Source organism: Tympanuchus pallidicinctus, unplaced genomic scaffold (assembly GCF_026119805.1).
Source record: "Tympanuchus pallidicinctus isolate F22 unplaced genomic scaffold, pur_lepc_1.0 scaffold13, whole genome shotgun sequence".
NCBI classification, from domain to species: Eukaryota; Metazoa; Chordata; class Aves; order Galliformes; family Phasianidae; genus Tympanuchus; species Tympanuchus pallidicinctus.
Genome location: NW_026294648.1, coordinates 10,819,505 through 10,840,547, shown reverse-complemented (window position 1 = coordinate 10,840,547; position 21,043 = coordinate 10,819,505). Strand labels below are relative to the sequence as shown.

The following is a 21,043-nucleotide window of genomic DNA, read 5'->3' as shown; positions in this document are numbered from 1 at the left end:
CTGTATCATTCAATTCAGTTCTTTTGTTGATTTGGTCATGCATAAATATAAATCAAAACAATTAACTTCTTACCCATGAAGGGATGTGAAAAAAAATCCAATAATTAATAAATTATGTCTCTGTTTCTTTGTTGCCCGACATTTAATTGCGTGATAATACAATGCAGGGAAAACAACCAACAAAGGAAACAAACAGAACAAATGGTAAGCCTGTGATCTTTATAGTAGTAGTTAGGCACTTATGGTTTCCTAAATGGAAATTACTCATGGTATTTCAGAAGGGAGGAACAATATAAATAAAGGAATAAGAGCCACCAGCATGACTTCATATGAACACGGTAACAGCTGTAGCCCATTTTATCCTACTATTTTGTCTCTAGCAAGGGCCAAGAGCAATACTTAGTGAACAAAAAAAAAGCCTAGTTAAAACGTCCTAGATTTCTCTTCCATTCAATTAAACTGTTGTCCATTTTCCACATCAACAATATCCTGTAACATCAAGGAGTTCTACCACTTGACCACAGATGCTATGGAAACCCACCTTGTGCTACTGGTGTGAGAGGAGAACCTCTCATCTGCTGCCTTCCTCTGATGTCTTCTAGTTCTTTTACAGTAAGAAATACCAAATATTTCAGCTTCTCCGATGCACTGTACTGTACTGTTCTTGGAATTAGGGAACTTAAAGTTAAACCCTAAATTTTTTGTAACTGAATCAATGTCAAAAGCATATGCAGGCTCTTCCCTAAGATGTATTAAGTGACATCTATTCAGTCACTCAGGGACTTTTAGCATGATCCTCACAAGCTTGAGGTGGTGGCCAGATAATACACGTTCGTATGTTTTACTGCAAAGTTGGGTAAGGGAGATCCCTGACAGTTTACTGAAAATACTTTTTCGAAAAGAGGGCTGCATGTGTTATTATTTCAACAGAAATGATGGCAGCAAACTCAGGAGAGGACAAACTTTTACTATGATATATCTTGAATGTATATTGAAATGTAACCACAGGATTAAGGTTCATTCTTGCACAGCTGGTCCTTGCACACTTTGAATGATAACTGCTAATGTTTTCAGTGGTACATGCCTCATATATATTTCCAAAGAAAGATTACAATACTATATTAGGACAAACTCTCTCTTCTGGTTTAGAATCATCCACCAAAAAAAAAAAAGACTGCTGCTCCTTACTGAAGGACCAAAGTCAGTCTTCAGAAACACGTTCATTTCACACAGATAGAAACAAGGTCAAAATTTGCTCTGTCATGTTATTATTACTGTTGATGATGCATAAGCCAGAAATAAAACAGCTTAACTTTTAGATCTTGAGCAGAGTTTGTAGGGCCAGCTGCCAAAATGGATAAAACATAAATCCTAAACTCAACAACTGCAGCCAACAAGCAAAGAACTAGGATCCATATTCCAGTGATGACAATTGCTGACACCTTCAGTCCTCACAAGCTACACATTTGGGTGGTTTTATTTTTTGATTACTTAATATTTTCCCATATTTGACAACTTACTGAAGTAACCACTGAGTCAAATGCAGTGTGTATTTGTAATGTGACTGTAACTACCCAGTGAGTTCGCATTGATTTCAAGCTTTGAGAATGCCTTGACCTCCACAGCAGACAGGCAGCACTACAGCACAAAATCAAATCAACTGAAGTTTCCACAATTTATGAACAGCCCAAGTTGCAGATCAGAATGTTGCATGTTAATTTTCAGTGACAAAAATGAACTATGTATTTATAACCTTTTCAAGAATTCCTAACACTAGAGGAACTCTGTATAACATAAAGTATGGCTTGAAAGAATTAAATGCAGCCTGTGGCACTTCACATTTTGACATTTGGACAATCTTCCTAACCCCTGCCATCTTGAAGCAACTTGACAGAACTCACTGACATTGGACATTTTACTAGAGAAGAGAAGCAGCAAAATGCATGCCCAGCATCATCATATATTGAAGCCAAATGACTACAGAAGCTTTCCAATGTGGTTTACTGCCATAAGCCTGTTTCCACAAAGAACTGGGAAGTGCTGACACATGCTCTTGCACAGCCTCAACAGTTGTGTCAATATGGGGAATACTGGAGAGGTATACACTAATTCTAAAGATGCATGATTTCAAACTAATTACAGACTTCCAAAAAATTCAGAGTGCTGCCAAAACCTAATTCACATAAAAGGTCAGTAGTGAAATGTATGGTGTTTCATTTAATTAACAACAAGCAAAAAAACCCTTAAACTTCATTAAAAGCCAACTTCCTTTAAAACTCACTTTCATTTTTGCTCATATTAATAACCGAATATATACCTTCCACATCACATGGACATCTTCCATGTTTAGTCAGTTTTGATTTCCAGAATATATTTCTTCCTCATCAAGCCTAGCCATCAGGTGCTCTCAGGCAATCTCTAGTGAAGTACTTCTCAAAGAGAGGTGACAGCTTTGCATTGGTTTCTCTAAGGAGCAGGATCAAAGCCCTAGAACTGACCAACAGTGCCAAATAAATTGTTCAAGAAAAAGCATCCTAAATTCATCACTGACTAAGAGACAGTCTAGGCCTTCAAATGAGTATTTATCTAAGGTATACAAAGCTACTAGCCATCATCCGAGCAAACGTTATTCAGATGTTGATATTAATACTAGATAAAAGGAAAATATTTCTCAAGAAGAAATAGTGAGAGGTTTTAGCAACAATATGTAGTAACAGAATGCCAAGCTGAACTTAAAGAAGCTGGAGGTTTTGGACAAGATTCATTTCTGCTTATGATAGAAGTATGCACCACCTTGATTATCGTTTAGAAAAATATTGACAGCTTGCCTTCTCATACCAATGCCTAGTAACAAATTCCAAATGTTTTGTCACATTTCTTGTGAGCAATGCCATCTGCCAGAGGTGGCATTTCATGGCTGTTTACCCTGACTCCCTCCAAGAATTCATCTGCCACTATCTAATGCTGCCTGAATAAAGGGGATTAAGACTCTGATGCAACAGAGACTATTGATAATTTGGTATAATTGGGAAGAAATGAAGATAAATGAGGTTGAGGATGGAGAGGCAATTAGTTGAGCTGCCTGTACAGCTGTGTTCTCGTCCTAGCTCCCCTGGCCTTTTCTTTGGTGAGGTATGTGCAAATTAAACATAATGACAAATACACTCTTCCCAGAGGTCCTCAGTTTGGGAAGCTTGAAGATATATTTTCAGTTCTGAGATTCGAGGCAGCTTTCAGTTAAGAAGTCATGCTCACTGTCGAGATTTTTAAAGAAGAAGGCAGTTTCTAACAGCACACCTCCAGCACAGCTCCTGCTTCAAAGCGCTGCTCTTCATGGGAGCAGCACAGTGTGACAGCAACATCCACCAAGAGGGTGAATGCCTCACTTCAGTGTCACAGAGACCTGTGATCACTATGCAGCTCAAAACATCTTTGATTCTGAAACTTGGCACCTCATTCGGTACGTACACTCTATACACTTAATCAGTCAGACAACACCTCCATGATTCCCCTGAAATGTGTATTGCTTAGAGCCCAGCCCCAAATTCCTCAAGTGAAAATTTTCCAACACATAGTTTATTCTATGGATGATCAGAAAGTGATAGATTTTTAGCTATGAATTCAATAGGAAAAAAAAAAAATCCAGGTATGAGCCTTACTTCCAGGCTATATTATTCAGGTAAGACTGAGTAATCAAGCCCAAGTACATTGAAAAGTGTGAACATGGCCAGATTACCAACCTCCAATTCAGAAGGCTCAAATCTGGGTAGTCTGTAGATTCTGTAGCTAGCAGTTCTTTCTAATATACTGATATCCATTCACATATAGCCACCTAAAACTTTGCACTTTTTATAGTTAAACATAAGCAAGCAGAGTTTAATATAAACAAACATTTACCACAAGAATTGTCACTGTATGAGTCACAAAAGAATCTAACACAATTCTTCATAAAGACCAAACAAAATCATGTAAGGTTGCAAGATCTTTTATAGAAAGAAAAATCAATATTCACAGAAGCAGTTCTGGCTTTCTGACACGTTTTCCTAACTACAAACCACAAATGAATTTTCTGCTTTCATACATGGGTGCTTCTAACTGAACAAGATCTTAGATGAAAGACTCTTCACATAAATTTCACTTTTTCCTACATCCATATAGCTTCAGCTCTTGAAAAAAATATATTCTAGAGAGAGTTGAAAACTGACCTTCACACAAAGGCACAGCCGAGATCCTACGCACTGAAGAAACTTCACTGAATTTTGGAAGAAAAATGTGAAATACTTAAAAAGTACAAAAATTTAATTGATCTATTTTAAAACAGGAATTTTCTTGTGAGTAGCTCATTTGTACTGTACAGTTCTTTGGCATATTCTCAAAGCTGAAAGCAGCTGAATTTATCCCTTTTAAAACTCACAGAATTTATGCAAACTACGTCTCCTTAAGACATTTTTTGCATCTGCAAAACCTTTCTCTGTCTCAACACTGAACTCCTCCCTACTACCTAAAGGTTGATCAAAATTCCCGTTTGTCCTTATCTGAAGTACTTTCTCATTTTGGATTAGGTTTCTACAAAAGACTAAAAATAGCTTACTTCTTATGAGGCAAACATGTCCGCAGTATGGAAGAACATAAGTATTTTTTAATTAAGTTAAATCTACATTTAGTCTTACAGAAGCTGAAAATTTGGCTGAGGTGACTGTTTCTTTATATAACCAAAGTTTTTAAACATACATTGCAGATTAGCGATTTTTTAAATTTCACTTCAATGTTCCAATTCCATAATTACACCTTTAGTCCTCTAGCGAAACCGTCCTCTCATTAATATTGCAAATGATAAAAGTTATTTGCTGCTCATCTTCTGGCCTGACACTTAATCAAAGTATTCTAAGTTACTCTTTAATCTTGTGACTGACCGTGTGCAGCACACACGTGACATCAGTAACACTGCGCACAGCCCTGCCTTTCCACTGGCAGCAAATGCCCATGTCCTGGGCAGAGGGATGGCAGCAGTTCTGCTGCCTTCTCCCACCTGCAGCACAGCTGTGCACACTTACAGACTCTGTTGGCAGCCTCCATCTCCTGGGATCACACAGGGTTGAGTGCTCTCAAACAAAGCAGAAATACGTGCCTCTGTGGGTGCTCCTGACGCGTGTCAGCACTGCTGTAGTCAGCAATGCCCTATCCAACGTTTCATTTTGCACTTCAGACAATTGATAAAACTTGTCTGATTTCTTTGCATCCCGGTGTGACCCTCATCCTTCACCCTCAGCAATGGCAGATTTACCATCCACAGGAGAGAAAAGACCAGGGGAGAATTTCAGGAAGGGTAGGTACTACAACACAGTGGGGAAGCAAATCTGAAAAGCGATACACTTAGGTGTAAGCAAAGGGAGAACAAGCATCAAAACTCTCCTGACTTCAGTGGGTTATGAGCCACTGAAAGCATGGCAATTTCAGTAATGCTACCGTGACTTTCAGGGAAGCAAAAGGAAGTTTCTGACTGAGGAAGCTAGGAAACAAAGGAAAGCCAAGGGATAAAACAGAAATAAGCAGGCAGAAAGATTTCACTCTGCTATGAATAGGACAAACTGCTGAAAAGGAAAAAAATCTATTTTCCATGTTCATCATACTGTTTTCCCTCTTCTGTGCTAAAACACTCGTGTAAGTTTCCTCCATACAGCCCTTCATCAGAGATGGGGGCTAATTCCCTTTAAAACAAAATCCTGTCCCAAAGTCATGACATGTGAAAGGCACATTGCTACTGCAAGAAATTTAGTGAAGCCCTTTCTGAGAAATTACTTGGTAGTTTTATCAAATGCCTTCACTGTTTTTCAGATGCCTGTTGTTACAGCTGTATTATGAGGCTAACCACAAATTCTGCTCGTCACTTCTCAGTTTAAAACTTCAGACACATCCAATTTACATATCAAAAACAAGGAAAAAGCTCACCTCTTTGGACTGCTACAGCTGTTTATTTATTTGTATACCACTTAAAGCGATCACTGATTTTTCCATTTCATGATACGCTGCAGCAGTATTATATAACATTTCTAAAGTTAAGACAACAGCATTACGATAAAGATAGCTGTGATTTCTCAAAAATAAAACTGTAAGGCCATCCTCTTTATCTAGTCCGTGTTCCCACCACATACCCTTGTGTGCTGCTACCAACACACTTAACATATCAGATTTAGTCACTGAATTCAGAACACGCTCAACTGCAAACTTACCAAGGAGAGGAAATATTAGCGTATGCAAAAATAATACAGTGACTGCCAGCAGCCCTTAAAAAATCATTTATCTTGATGCCCAGAAATTCCCTTTTTGCTGATTCAAACTAAGGGAAATGATTTTCTTGAAAAGCAAAGAAATTGGCTTCAATGAACATTCCAGGACAAATCTGCAAAAAGTGGATTAGGGAAGATGCAATTTCAAATGGAACGTTAAACTGGTAATTATTTAAGTAATGTCAATAGTATTTAGAACAGTTTTATACCAACCACACTATTAAGACAGAGGGGAAATAAATGCCTGGAATCTACACTCAAAATAGATAAACAAACAGCAAGGAAAAAAAAAAAAGGCTTAACAAATGATGATAAAAAGGAATGAGCTTACAGAAAATAAATGGCACTTGTAGATGATTAAATTTTGAAGGTGAGCTATTGTACCACTGCACCAGCCATTTATTTTAGTGCCACAACTGCATATAATTTTTTTTTTAATCCAAACTGAAGATTCAGTACTATCTGATGACTGAGACTTTCCATTTATGCAGTACAGGGGCAGGGTTTAGGCTATAATTATTCAAGGCAGTTTCAAAGAATGAAGAGTTTTTACTAAGTTGGACAGAAAACGAGTAGCAGACACAAGCAATAGAACAGTGCAAATACTTCTGCTACAGACAGAATCCTAGGGTTTAAATTCAGCAAGGCTCCCAAATACCTCATGCCTACACATTTCTCTCAAACACTCTACTGGTAGTTAATATTTTTCTATTAAATTTCAATCTCTAACATAAAAGTGTTATTTAACATATAGTATCTATCTAAATATATTTGGTATTTATAACAATGAAATAAACTCTTAGTCATGCTAGTTATTCTAGTATTTTCTAAAGGATTTTTCTCCCTGAATCCAGAATTTTACAAATAAATGGAATAAACTCAAATTTAACTTTCAAAAAACACATTTATTAATAAATTTATTAAGTAAAATAAAATAAATGCAGCAAATGAGGAGGAATTTATCCTAGGAGGAATTTCTCTAGGATAAAATGTAAAAATCTCCCATTTTCATCAAATGGATCAGAAAACAGAGTCCATAGGAACAGTCTATCCTGCAGACACTTCTTCCAAATACCTTTCAAATTTCCATCTGAAACACGAGAAAATAAATCCCACTGTAACTCATATTATGTGCCTTACAGGGATGGGGTAAGATGCTGGCAGTTACGTCCCACTACACTGTAACTGAATATACAACTCACATCTAGATATGCTGAAAGTCTCACAACTCTCCAAGAATACCTCTGTTTCCATCCTTACAGAAGTCCGAGCATCTCCTTAAAAAGAAGGAATCTCATCTCATTTTTATATTGTAAAGATGCAGAACGGACACAACAAAACAAGTCCTCCCGTTTCCAAGGTTTTAAATATCAATGCATGCTTGATCTTAAAGACAAGCTGAACATTTATGTCTTGTCTTGGTGATGAAGTTCATGAATATATAATGAGAGCAGAACAACTCTGCCACTGATTAAATGTCAAAAAAGGTTTTATTGTCACATATACTGTAAATACAGAAGATATACAACAAAGACTATTAATTGCAGATAGCGCTGTACAGTTAAAAAAAATGCATGAGCTAAACAGGAAATGTTGATTTTCAGTTTCAACTACTCATATTAATTTACCTGCAGAAAGTACCTTCAGCAGACCATTATAGGCCATACACACCTATAAAATGGCCAAGTTCCGCTGGATGAAATGTTTCACATTTAACAACAGATGTTAGCATCTTAGAGTCCATACCATAAACATGCACAGCATTACTCATCTGTCTACCCAGCATCTTTATTAAAATTTATGTAAACTTTTGTGCATACTTCGAAGAGATGAATGCACAGAACAGCCATCCTCACAAACTCAGAGCATGGTCTGACTGCCTGCACTGGTTTTTCAGACAAAAATAAAACAAGATCTGGAGATTATAGCACACTACAGGTGAGCATAGGTCAGCAGTAACTGGCTTCTGGGAAACGTAAGGAAAGCAGTGGTTTCACACACATATACTAGCTGGCTATATATATATCTGGGAGAAATTCTCTTGCCTTACACAGTTCTGCAGCTGCCCAGAGCCCTGGCAGGCCCTGACCAAAGCTCTGCATCAGCTCTGGGATCTCGCAGGATGTGAATCACCCGGAGAGAGGCCAAGGGAGCATGGTCAGAACTGACCAAGTAGCTATAAAATCATCAGGATGGGGCACATTCAAAACACCAGGTTTTTGTAATGTCAGGAGGGGATGACAGATAGTAGAATCACTAATAGTCTTTAACAGAAGACATGTGCAGTTATAAATAAGGGAATAAACTGTTCTAAGTAACTTGCAGAACAAGACTGCAACAAGGAAGACATAGTAATTGGAAAAATGGACATGGCAGGCAAGCCTCAACTTAAGCTGGACAACCACATCAGACATGATGCTGGAAGAGCTCCTGCTCCATTAGGAATGTGGATAAGGAACAAGCCTTGATCTCCTACAGCACTGAAAGCTGTGCCCTGCAGCACAGAGATGAGCTCAGGGGCAGCGTCACACTGCAATGGCCCATCCTGAACTCACCAGCCAGGGCTGAACCAGATCTGCATGCTGCCATATCGTACAGCACACAGAGTGCTCATCTACAACACAGAACCATTAGCCTACACATGTTCTTCTCCTCAGCTGTAAAAACAGGTTAGGTAAAGCCCCAGCTATTCCAACCTAAAATCATTAGGTGCATGCTTACTGCTCTTCTGAAGATGAAATGTGCCTGAAAAACCAAACAAACAGAGTAGCCATCCAAAAACATATACCAGTTACCTACCAGGTAACATAATACTAGTTATGTTTCCAAGATAATAAACATTTTAACGCAGCATCTGTAACACGTTGTAAAAATCCACAGCATTTTTCTTTTAAAAAAATCACGGATTAATTAATTATTTCAAGTGCATGATGCCAAGCAATTTTTTCTTTTTCCCGTGACTAAATGGACCACAGTTTAGTATTTTTTAGTGATCCAATTTAAATTACACTCTCATGAAATTAAGAATTTGAGACAAAGATGTTGCAGTGAGGAAATTAAACATTTCCAACACACTCTGGTGATAAAAGTACATTTACCCTTGGCTAGCGACAACACCGCTGGTCTGCCATAATTGCAAATGGAACAATGTGATAAATTGCTGCTGCTTATATACAGTTAGTGGATAGTATGGGTACTTCAGGTCGTGGGGTTTTTTTGCTTTGTTTTTTTTTTTTTTAAAGGAGCTAAAATACAGACTACCCACCTGTATCTATTTTTAGTTTGGTAACGACTGTACTTGCTAAAATTCTACCAAAATGTCACTGACAGCTTTGGATTTCAGCTTTTTTTAAAAAGCAGAATATGGAGCAGAAAGCATAACCTATTATGCAAGATTGTCAGATGCCTATTTTTAAAATCATAGATATAAATGCATAATCCTGATTTTATTCTGGATGGAGACCTTAATAAAGGAAAGCAAAACCTGATACAACTATTCAAGTTAGCCAACGTATTCTATAAAAAGTTATGTGGTTTTGAGTTATGCATGTCCTGCTTACCCATATAGTTCCTGCTCCAGAATTAAGGAATGTCTCTCACTTGGTGGGTGCAAGTAAAGGCAGAATTACTTGAGCCCACAGTGACTTCTGTCTCATCAAATTCACAAATCAGCTAGACATTTAAACAGCACCAACTGTTGCAAGTAAAACTGCTATCAAATCTCAGCTGTAGAAATGTCAGTTTAGGGCACTGCAAAAATCTAGTGCTGAATCCTTAACAAAAAAGAACCCTTTTTTTCCTTTTTTTTTGGATTAACATTACTCTTTTGAGAGAAAGAATATTCCAAACGATTGCATTACAAACATTTATAGACTCAAACATAAATTAAATGTATGTTAGGGTATTAAAAAAAAAAAATCTGGTTAAAATTTTCATTCATGAGAGTCCCACTGTTGGCTTCTGTCCCATTATCAATGCCATCCTCTGGGGGACTCTCGGCATGTGGCCTGCATCAAAGGTAATATCCCCCTTTTCATCCTGACTTAAACAGGCCCTAACAAGAAAAAGAATTTTCCAGACTTTAAAAGGTAACTAAAATATTCTAGTATTTTTTATAGCTAAAACATAATTGGGTAACTAAAATATTCTAGTATTTTTTATAGCTAAAACATAATTGGTGAGAGACTGAATTTGACTCCTTAATATTAAGTCATCAGTCATCAATAGTTGCTTTTCCTAAAATACTAGAATTCCTCCCATACCGGATTCTTTGCACCCTTAGGTACTAAAACTGGAAATTAAACTGCACAGATCAAGCATGTTAGCAAGTGTTTAAAAAAGGATGTTACATTGTGCACAACGATAGGCAGACAAGATTTTATTTAAATAAAGTACATAAAGGATGTCCCATCCCCAACAAAATTTAAAAAATTAGATATGCCTGACAGATGGTACTTTACTATTATTGTTTGGTAGCACTATGGAAAATCTGAGGAGAGACAGGCATGCTTTTTAGCAGTTTTGGCAGCCAAAATTACCTGAGTTCAGCCAATCACTAGTTGATGGTTCCTGCTCCCAGGACCAGTTATGTAGAAACAATGCTTTGATCCAACAATGATTTACCATAAAATGCAAATAGCATCTCAGAGAGGTAATCTGGAACCACGCTCTTCTTTTTCCTTCCCTCTTCCACTAAGCACCAAGATCAGAAAGTCAGATCTAGCCCAGACATGCCTCCTCACTCTAAGTCTGCAGCAGCTCTGCATCCAAAGACCAGGACAGAACTCATAAGAGCCTGTCCTACAGCAGACGCAGGGACTTCCTAAAACATTTAAACTAAAAAAACCCAATGAGGCGCTATAGGCTTGAGGACAAGTGGCTGGATGATTGTGAAGAGGAAAGGGACCTGGGGGTGTTGTTTGGTGCTCGGCTGAACATGAGCTGACAGCATGCCCAGGTGGCCAAGAGGGCCGATGGCATCCTGGCCTGCATTAGAAATAGCGTGGCCAGCAGGAGCAGGGAGGTGATCATCCCCCCCTGTACTCAGCACTGGTGAGGCCGCACCTCGAGTACTATGTTCAGTTTTGGGCTCCTCACTACAGGAAAGATGTTGAGGCCCTGGAGCGTGTCCAGAGAAGGGCAAAGGGCAACGAAACCGGTGAGGGGTTTGGAGCACAAGTCTTACGAGGAGCGGCTGAGGGAGCTGGGAATGTTCAGTCTGGAGAAGAGGAGCTCAGGGGAGACCTCACTGCACTCTACAACTTCCTGAAGGGAGGTTGTGGCAAAGAGGGATTTGGCCTCTTCTCCCAGGCACCGAGCAGGACAAGGGGCAATGGCCACAAGTTGTATCAGAGAAGGTTTAGGTTGGACATGAAGAAAAACCTTTTCTCTCAGAGAGTGGTCAGGCACTGGAATGGCTGCCCAGAGAGGAGGTGAAGTCGCCGTCCCTGGCAGCGTTCAAGAGGCATCTGGATGAGAAGCTGCAAGATATGGTTTAGTGCTTGTGGTAGCAGGGTAATGAGAAGACGGTTGGACTAGATGATCTTATAGGTCATTTCCAGCCTTATGATTCTACGATTCTATGATCCCAAGCTTGGTACATTTCTGTTAAGCACTGCTCCACACACAGCCACAAAGATCTTTGTTGCAGAGGAACATTAAGATCTCATCATAACAAGGGACGCTTTAACAGCCTGCTTTCTTCCTGCAAAGATTAGATTTTAACCACAAATACCTGCTCCTAGTAACAAATGTGAAAATTATAACCAGGGAGAAACGTACGCTTGACCCCAGAGTGGCCAAAATGATTTATGACATCAAGACATGGTGAAGACAACTGATGCTCTGAAGGGACTATGTGAGCTCAGTCTGCACTCACATGTTCTATGCTCACTCCTAATTACTTCATTTGTGACTGCAAAAGTGTTTTAATGGACAAAATTAATTATTTTAAATAATCCTTCTGAAATATGACATACATTTTAATTCTATGCACCCTGTCATTAATTAAAGTTCTCTACCTTTTGGTGCATCAATTCAAAGATTATATCAGTGACAAAGCAACAATTACAAGACAGTTTACTAAAATTAAAAATGAAGTTAAAAGGTTAATGTACTTCTGTGGATACACTCAAAATAATGCTAACATGTTTTCATTTGAGTTTTTACTAGAAATTATTTTTGAATTCTTTAAAAACAATCTCTTTGTTCCAGGAACACACTTCCTGTCAATAAAATGAAAAATGATATAGATTTAGGAGGATAGTGGTCTCAGCATAGCATCTCTCATATTATTATTCCAGTATCATCTGTTACAAAGTAAGACCAATTCCCACATCTAATTACAAACAGGATTTCAGAGTCATTAAACAAAATACATTTCCATTAGTGCTGCTGTAAGAAGATAGGGGAAAAAATGAAGATTAGTTCATGCTGCACCTCTGTTTTTCAAGCTTTGAAGATTTAGACCTCTGCACTTTGAGACTATAAATTTGTAAAGGATCTGAAAGGTGACAGACATGTGAAAGCTCTCAATTCTGTGCAGTTTGGCCATACCATTTGCATTTTGTCATTAGTTTATTTTATCTTTCCCTGCACTTACTTCTGATAGTAGATACGGCAAGAACCTAGAGAGGTTGCTTATGATTATGCCATGTACAGCCAGAGGTATTAGGAATTTTTTTTTTAGTAGATACGAATCTTGATTTTCTGTATTAATTTTTTCTTCCAGAAAAACTTAAAAATTATTGTAAGTCATTCTGTCTTTAGATATATATATATATATATATATATATATATATATATATATAAATATAAGTACTTTATGCTCTGAAAAAGCAGAACAGCAGTTCTCAGACTTCAAATAAGATAACAGCCAAAATATACCGAGGAAACAGACTGCGTGATACGTTGAACTGTTGAAATATAAACTTACAAGTATATATGTTCTCCATTCATAATCATTTACTAACATCGAATTGCAAGGTATTTGTGGAAAAATATACCCTTGTGAATTGCCCACTCAAAAAAGCACTCACACAAGCCATAGTTTTGACACTTGACAGGAACCTTTCTAAGAAGTACATTTGTAGATTTGCTTGGTCTTTAAGATGAATTACATTGGTTGATTTAGTTAACTGCTTATATAAACACCAGTATTCTCTATCATGTGAAAAAATTATTAAGAAATATCCAAAAAATAAATTCCTTTTAAGTAAAATGATGCACCAGTTCCAGACAAAAGTGCAGATAATTCCATTTTAAGAAGTTATCCAAAGTTACATTTGTTATTTTTAAAACTGCAGACAAAACTGCTTCATATTTGAGAGCTGGGTGTCAGTCACTCGAAAGATAACAGAGCAGAAACTACCCACTGATATTCACTCTGTGCTACACACACACAGGTTTGCCAAATACAAGCACAATCTTTCTTGTGCTTTACATGCAAAGACTGGAGGATGGCTAAAAGGACTTTATGTAAGCGGTCACGATTAGGAAGAAACGGAAGTGACCTGGGCAGAATACAAACAAGGTATGACTGAACCAACCCAACAGCTTTCCACTTCCCCGCTAACGCCTGAGGAGCTGTGTCTACAAACTGAAACAGCACTTCTAGCTTTTCCCTCAGAATTACCGCACCCTGGCTCCAAAGGTTCCAGATTTCCTGCATAGAATGAGTTACCCTGCATCAGTCAGCAACCACAGACAAGCAGCAAATTGGTAAAGCTTTTCAAAGCTTGGTGCTATGTTTGAGTTCCTTCACCCACATGCCAACAACTTCTTAGATACCACTTGCAGTGCATTAAGGAAACTTCCCAGAAATGACACCTCCAAACCAGCATGTGGAAGAGCACCCCAGAAGCCACTTAGCTTCAATGATACATGAATCCTATTTCAAGCGTTAAGGCCACAGGATAAACACTTTTAGACAAAGCTGGTCCTCACTGCCTATGGGGCCACAACCAGCAGGTATGCAACTGATGAAATAGCACTGATGTCTCAATTTGTGAGATGCAATGGTTTAGTATTCTGGTAGGTCTGGAGTCAAGCTTTTGGATGAGGTGACATAGCAAAAATAGATTAAACTTTTGCTCATTTCAAGCTGTATATATTCCTCCTGACAAAAGGAGAACTAAAGAGATGCGTGCCTGATTAGCTTTTCAACTGATTCTAAAAATATCAGTGATCATTTTGATTGGTTATTTTTCAAAAATGGCACAAATGCTTTGTGTTGTTTAAATAAAATTATGATATTTGAAACAATAACTCCCTGTTCACGTAACACAGAAGACACTTGCTTTAACAACAGGAAAATGACTTCATGAAGTCTGCATGGCGGTCTAGGATTAAAAAATCTGTTCTCTGCTCTCATCATTTTTACTCTTACAATAAAATAACAGCCTCGGCATCCTGCTTTTTAGAATAAAAGACCTACCTCTTTTGACTTTTCAAGCACTTGAACATTTTAAAAGAGAAAAACTAAAAAAAAAATGCTGACCGTGTAATAGCTGGGTATTCATGGTGGGTGGAGAACATGAAAGGTTACAATATGGATCTGTGCCTACGCGTTTCTTTTCAACTTGAGCAGCATCCTCCTGCTTCTGCTAACTCGGCAATCATACAGCTGACAGATTTCTGGGTTTTCTAAATAATGCATGGGATTTTCTTTTAACATGTCAGTGCAAAAGTATCAATTCTGCCCCTGTGTCGTTTGTGATGCTGATTTTCCTTGACAGCATTCCATTAAACCAATGAGTTTTTTCCCTCCTGATGGTTCCTTAAATATTCCTCTGAGTGATGTATTTGTGGTTTTTTAAACAGATTGTGAAGGATGTTTGCATTTATGAGAAAACTGCATGGCAGGTACTGAAAGGAAAAAAGGATAAAAAGATAACACTGTGGTTTTTTTTCTCCTACAAAGAGTTTTTCCTCTGATCCTCATATGCCAAAAGCCAGGGTGTTTTTCCTTTCTTTTCTGCCTAACTTAGCTCCTTGTTTGAAAATTAAGCAACAAGACTCTACGTACAGAATAACATTTTGACTTCCTAAGGAAATACCACTGAAACACTTAGTACTGTTTGATATCTCTCTTGGGAAAGCAAAACACATTTATTAAATCATGCATGTTAACTCCAAAAGCCAACAGAAGGAAATAACTGCTTTATTCTCTGCACTGAGGTTCTGTACAAACAGGTACTGTCACAGATTACCATGCACTGATCTTTCTTTGTTTATGCAGCTGTGTAACACAGCATTCTTAAAGGTAATCCCACCAATACTTTACTTCGCAGTCTATCTTCCACACTCCTTCTCTATCACATACTCTCATAATTTACCTGGAATCGTGTTACAAAAATAATTAAAAAAAAAATTACAAAGCTATGACTTCAAATAAATTTCAAATTTCCCAGATAATCATATGCTCATTTCCAGAAGTCGCTTCACCTAATCTTAGTATTCACAATGACAGAACAGATGATCTTTAAAAACACTTCTGTGCAACTGCAGAGGTTTGTTCACCTTATTTCCACAGAGCAAGAAACCTGGCAACGTGGCCGGGCTCAAGTCATTCTGCAGATACATCCACCAGACCTGGCTCCAGCTGCCAGACTCAGAATCTTGCTCCTACTGAGAGGAATACAGAAGGCCCAACAACTGGCACACATATCAGTGACTTGCTGTGGCTGCGGCAATCCTTGGCACTCAAGGCAATTCCCAGGCATGCACAGAGTGCCACCAGCAGCATGGCTCATCTCTTGGGACTTCAGTGAACTACAGGGTTCTCTCAACTCAAACTTCTTTCACAAATCCTATGAGAAGATGAAGATGGACACAAAGCCCCAAAGAATGAACTGTACAGACCAGTGGGACAGCAGAGAACATACAGTGCTGGATAGCATGAGATTCTTCTACTGATTGAAGAGCTTGTTTCAACACTTCATATGATGAGTAGGAAGGTGCAAAAAATCTCTCTTCTACAGAGAGAAGGAAGATATTAATGTTCAAATGTCTAACAACATTCTTCACAACCCTGTGAACTAATGGATTAGTTCAAATAAAACCAAATGTACAATTTATTATTCTCGAGGTACATTTTTTCCACAGCTTCAGCTTCGTCTCTTGCAGCAAGTTGCTGAGGTTTTTTTTATCAGTTATTTGTAGTTCCAGCCTCCACCATGACTAATATGCAATAGCAGGAAGGAGGTAGGACCTGATGGCAAAAACTGGAAGCAAGAAAGCAGCACATTATTTGCTGCACATTTGCACATAGGCACTCTTCTAAAATTCAGTTCCATGCCTGTAACCTACTCGAGGACACTCGAGCAACAGCTGAAGGATTACAGACAGATATCCTGAGTTAGAGTTCAGACTGTAAACTGATGGCATGAATTCTGACTTTATATATGCAAAATCTTCAAAGTTTGTATCATCATATGGACATAATGCACAGACAGTGAAACTGCCTAAGTGAAATTCTGGGCATTATTAAAGAAACTCATCCAAAATGATTTCATTCTGGCTTTAACTTGGGATACAAATGGGTACTGAAATGGATATGACAGAAGTTCTCATCACTTTTTTATTACACTAATGACCTGCATATAATGGCTCACTTCTGAAAAAGTCAGTCAGTAAATTTTCAAGGCATATGACATTTTTTGTGCAAAATACTAACAAAACACACCACTCCACTCATCAGGCTATGGAAATAAGAGGCAGACACACATTCTAAACTGAAATATTTAGTGGTTTTAAATCTTATACTCTCCAAAGGAAGTCAACATGCAACTCCAAGGCAATAAAACACAAAAATCTTTATAGCTGTTTTTCTAAAGTAAACTTGCAACTCTTCAAGTCTGTGTTACAGTAAAGAGAAAAAAAAATCAAAGCAAACAAAAGGTCCTCTGCTCAGTACAACTATATTTCTGATTTGACAGCTACAATTATAATCATTCAGACATCTATTTCCCACAAACTCTCAACAGCCATAACCTTTAGTGATTAATTATAAAGTTCCAGGAGCAAGAGTACACAGACTAATTTCCTAAAACAATAAAAGACAGAATTTCTCATTTGGAGCTAAATGAAACACGAACAGGTTGTTATTCATGCTGAAATCTAGATGCAGAGTCATGTTGCAGCCATTACAAAAGCTATTAAACACAACCTCAAATCAAAGAAACTGTAGGTCTCTCTCCTAAAATAAAATGTTTTACTCACTTATGAGGCTTCTGACTCCTTTGCTCCATTTCTTTTTCCCACTTCTTAGTAAAAAAAAAAATTCAAAATTCAATTTTGTTTCTCATTCTGCATCCCCATTGCTTTTAACAGTCATTTAAACTGTAACAGTCTAGAGCAAAACCAATGTTAGGGAAAGCTTTCATGCACACAAAATTGCAGCGGTGCTCTCTTCACATGAATCAATGTTTGAAAGTGTGCATCAACTTGCAAACAAAATGGTGACTCTTTTGAGGCTCTATCACTTTCCAAAGACTTTTCTACAGTGAATATTTCATAACCCCTCAGCTGAGACAGTTTTAATTAAAGTGCACATTAATTACATTGGAATTTTTTTTTTTTTACACAGTCTGCCGAATTTGTTTAATGCAAACCTTTTTTTTTTATTATTTAAAAAAAAGACCCTCCAAAGAAAGGGAGAAACACTGCATTACAAACAATCTGACATCCAGCTAGCATTGTAAATACTAAAAAAAAGGAAAATTATGATTATTAGTGTATCAGTAGTTCTTTCAGTCAAGGACTTATTTCTCCTCCTGCAAGTGATGTTGGCACTCAATCCATAAAAAACGTTCTTGGTAATTTTACTGCACGTGGCAATGAACAAGGTAAAGAATTGGAAAAAGATCTCTGTGTAACTGATACCACTTCTTTATCCTTGGGCCCCACTGCACCTTCAGTTAAAGTCAGTGGGACTTTTTCCAAATACTTGAATTAGTACTGAGTCAGTTCTGTAACTCATGGAATTGCTAAACTGCAGAGAACTTCAGTTTAATATGCATTCTCTTGATGTATTTTAGAAAAGCTGGTATGATATTCTCCATAAAATTTGTCAATGAGGTACCTAAAATAATATTGTTACTGTACTGCAGATTCTCCACAAAGGAACACAAATTTTGCCATAACATAAAACACACCAAACCATGAATGTTCAAGTTAGCACGCTTTGCTACAGCAGCTTTTAAAAACCATAATACTAGTCCCACATCTTTTCTGCTTGAAGCTTCCCTGCTTTTCTGTAAGAATTCTATCTTCTATTCACATTAGCATTCAGTGAAATTGAGTAATTCACTTTGAACTACATACAAAGAACAACACATACTAAATATGCTTTTTCAGTTTGTTTTTTTTTTTAATTCAATATGCACTAATTGATTAGGGTCTGAGGGGTGAATAAGAAATATGTATTCTACATAATAGAAAGCTGGGGAAGGGTTCAATGCATGAACTGGAAGCCAGATTTCTTCAATACAGATGAGTACACAAAATTAGCAAAAGGCAATATCACTTTTGGAAAGACTGCTTTGTGCATAATTTGTCATGAATTCAAAGTTATTCCTTTAGAAAATGAGTCTAAGACCTCCCAGCTGCTGCTTTATTGGTCTAATAAATTACCATTTCGATGGCACAATGCATATACACTATACACCATCCAAGCAAGTAAACTGCTAGAGTGGCTTCGCCTTTAGAGACACACGTGATGTCACACATAAGTGAATGCCAGTGGATATCTGAAAGCAATGAGGGACCAGAAAATGCCTCTGTTGTTGAACTGATAATGAAAACAGAGGAAGTGCAAGCTTCCAAAACGTAAAGAGCGTATTTTAGGATTGTTTGTGTTAAAAATACTGACTCAAATGAATCTGCCCTTATTATAATAGATATAAAGCAGCTTCCTGATACAAAATGGGTCTACCTTATTCTAAGTACTCTACACTGTTTGATTAAGATCTATTCACCTGAAAAACAAATAAAAATAAACAAAGAAGATATTCTCTTCAGAGGATTAATTTCTGTCTTTGAACCTTACTCTTGTGGAGCTGGGATTCAGAGAACATAGTTCAAGTCTATACTAATGGTTAATAATAGTATAGATGAATTTGTGTTTAGCATCAGTGCCTTATTCTCAATGTTATTCCAACCAGGTAGGCCATAACAAAGGTTTATTATGACTCCTTCATAACAGTGGTTTGCAAACATCCATACAGGGGAAGAACAAAACGAAAAAAGCCCAACAGCTGGTAATTTAGCATTCACTACTTCACCTTTCTCCAGCGAACTGTGGTGACTCACAATGAGCTCCAACAACTTGATGTTTTGGACACCTTCCATAATTTATAGAAATGCTCTATATTAGTGCCAAAGAGAAATACTCTGCTACTACAGACACATTTAGAGAAGAGTTTTAAATGCATGTACCCTTACAGAGCAATCCTTCAATACTTTTGCTGAAGGTGGCTGTTAGGAGGAAAACTGGAGGAATATGTGCAATGATTTTTATTTAATACTGGCAGTGGAAAGCTTACAAAATAAAAGAATATAAGAATTTGAGATAGATTTTGATTTTGTTTTCAATGGGAAAAAGGTTTTCCCTCAGAGCTCGTGTGCACAGCATTACTTACCTGCATTAGAATTGAGTTCTTCATTTTCTGATTCTGTTCCATTTTGACTTCCACTTCCATGGAGGCTATTCATTGCCATAAGTTTCATCTTCTGTAACTTCATAGCCTCTGCCATGGCTGCTGCTGTCAAACCTGGAAAGAACAGAAATAAATAAAATGCAGCATCACATGGTACAACACAGGACTGAAAAATATGAAGATCAAGACAATTCCTTTCAGTGAGAATAAGCAAGTCATGTAAGTTCAGTACAGATTCTTATCCCAGTTATGTAGCGTCATTCGGAACATTATCTTCAGGTCCTGTTATTCTAGTACTGCATTCTAAAAATGTACTTTCTAGTGTTTGTGTTTTTTGTCCCTTTTGCACATGTATAATGTAAAAAACTATTTATCTCATGTTATTCCTTTTCATTATACTTCTAAATATCATTTCCTGTCACTTTGATCACTTTGGCACTTTGATCTCTTTCTGTTTGACTTGGCTGCTACAAAATTTCCAAGTACACGTGTAAAATGTGGTGTTTCTTAATTTCAACAGCCGGAAGCCAATTAAAGTGGAAAAAATAAATGCTGTGCTATTATGATATATATATAAAAACACTGCTTTTCTGAAGTCTTTTGATTTGAATATTATTACCACTGGAAAATACTACATTGGAAATGCAAGAAACGTACAATATAATTATAAACTCAACCTCACTTCAATGAGATATTAAAACCATTACACATTTACAGAATAAATCGGAGATTCTCAAGTGACTTAAACTGAATCAATTTAAAATAGTAATAGAGAAGGAGTAGGGTCAGGTTACCAGCTACCATCATCATTACACGTTTTTCTTAAAAGGGAAAAGGAAAGGGAAAGGAGAAGATTTCCCTATGTTTTTCATTCATGACTGTAAGCTTTTCAAGTTTCATAGTTTTGGATTTTTCAGTATGAGATAAAATGTTCTTCTGGACAGTATCAAATTAATTTTACTCTGGCTAAGATGTAATTGAAAATCTCACATGGGAAATAGAGGGGGATGAGGACCCGTAACCAAAGAAGATCCTTACAGGTATCATGATTGATTCATTCAGTTATGGATAAAACTAGCTATAGTGCCTTCCTCTCAG

At 37.4% G+C, this 21,043-nt stretch overlaps 1 protein-coding gene across 5 annotated transcripts in view; it reads right to left on the bottom strand.

The window, feature by feature from the left end:
* The window catches only part of DACH2 (dachshund family transcription factor 2), a 264,433-nt gene that overhangs the window by 71,134 nt on the left and 172,256 nt on the right, over positions 1 to 21,043 (bottom strand). For all 5 annotated transcript variants that reach the window (XM_052672831.1, XM_052672830.1, XM_052672832.1 and 2 more), the window contains one exon: positions 19,928 to 20,059. In XM_052672831.1, the coding sequence (XP_052528791.1) occupies positions 19,928 to 20,059 (132 nt within the window). The remainder of the gene's footprint in view (positions 1 to 19,927; positions 20,060 to 21,043) is intronic.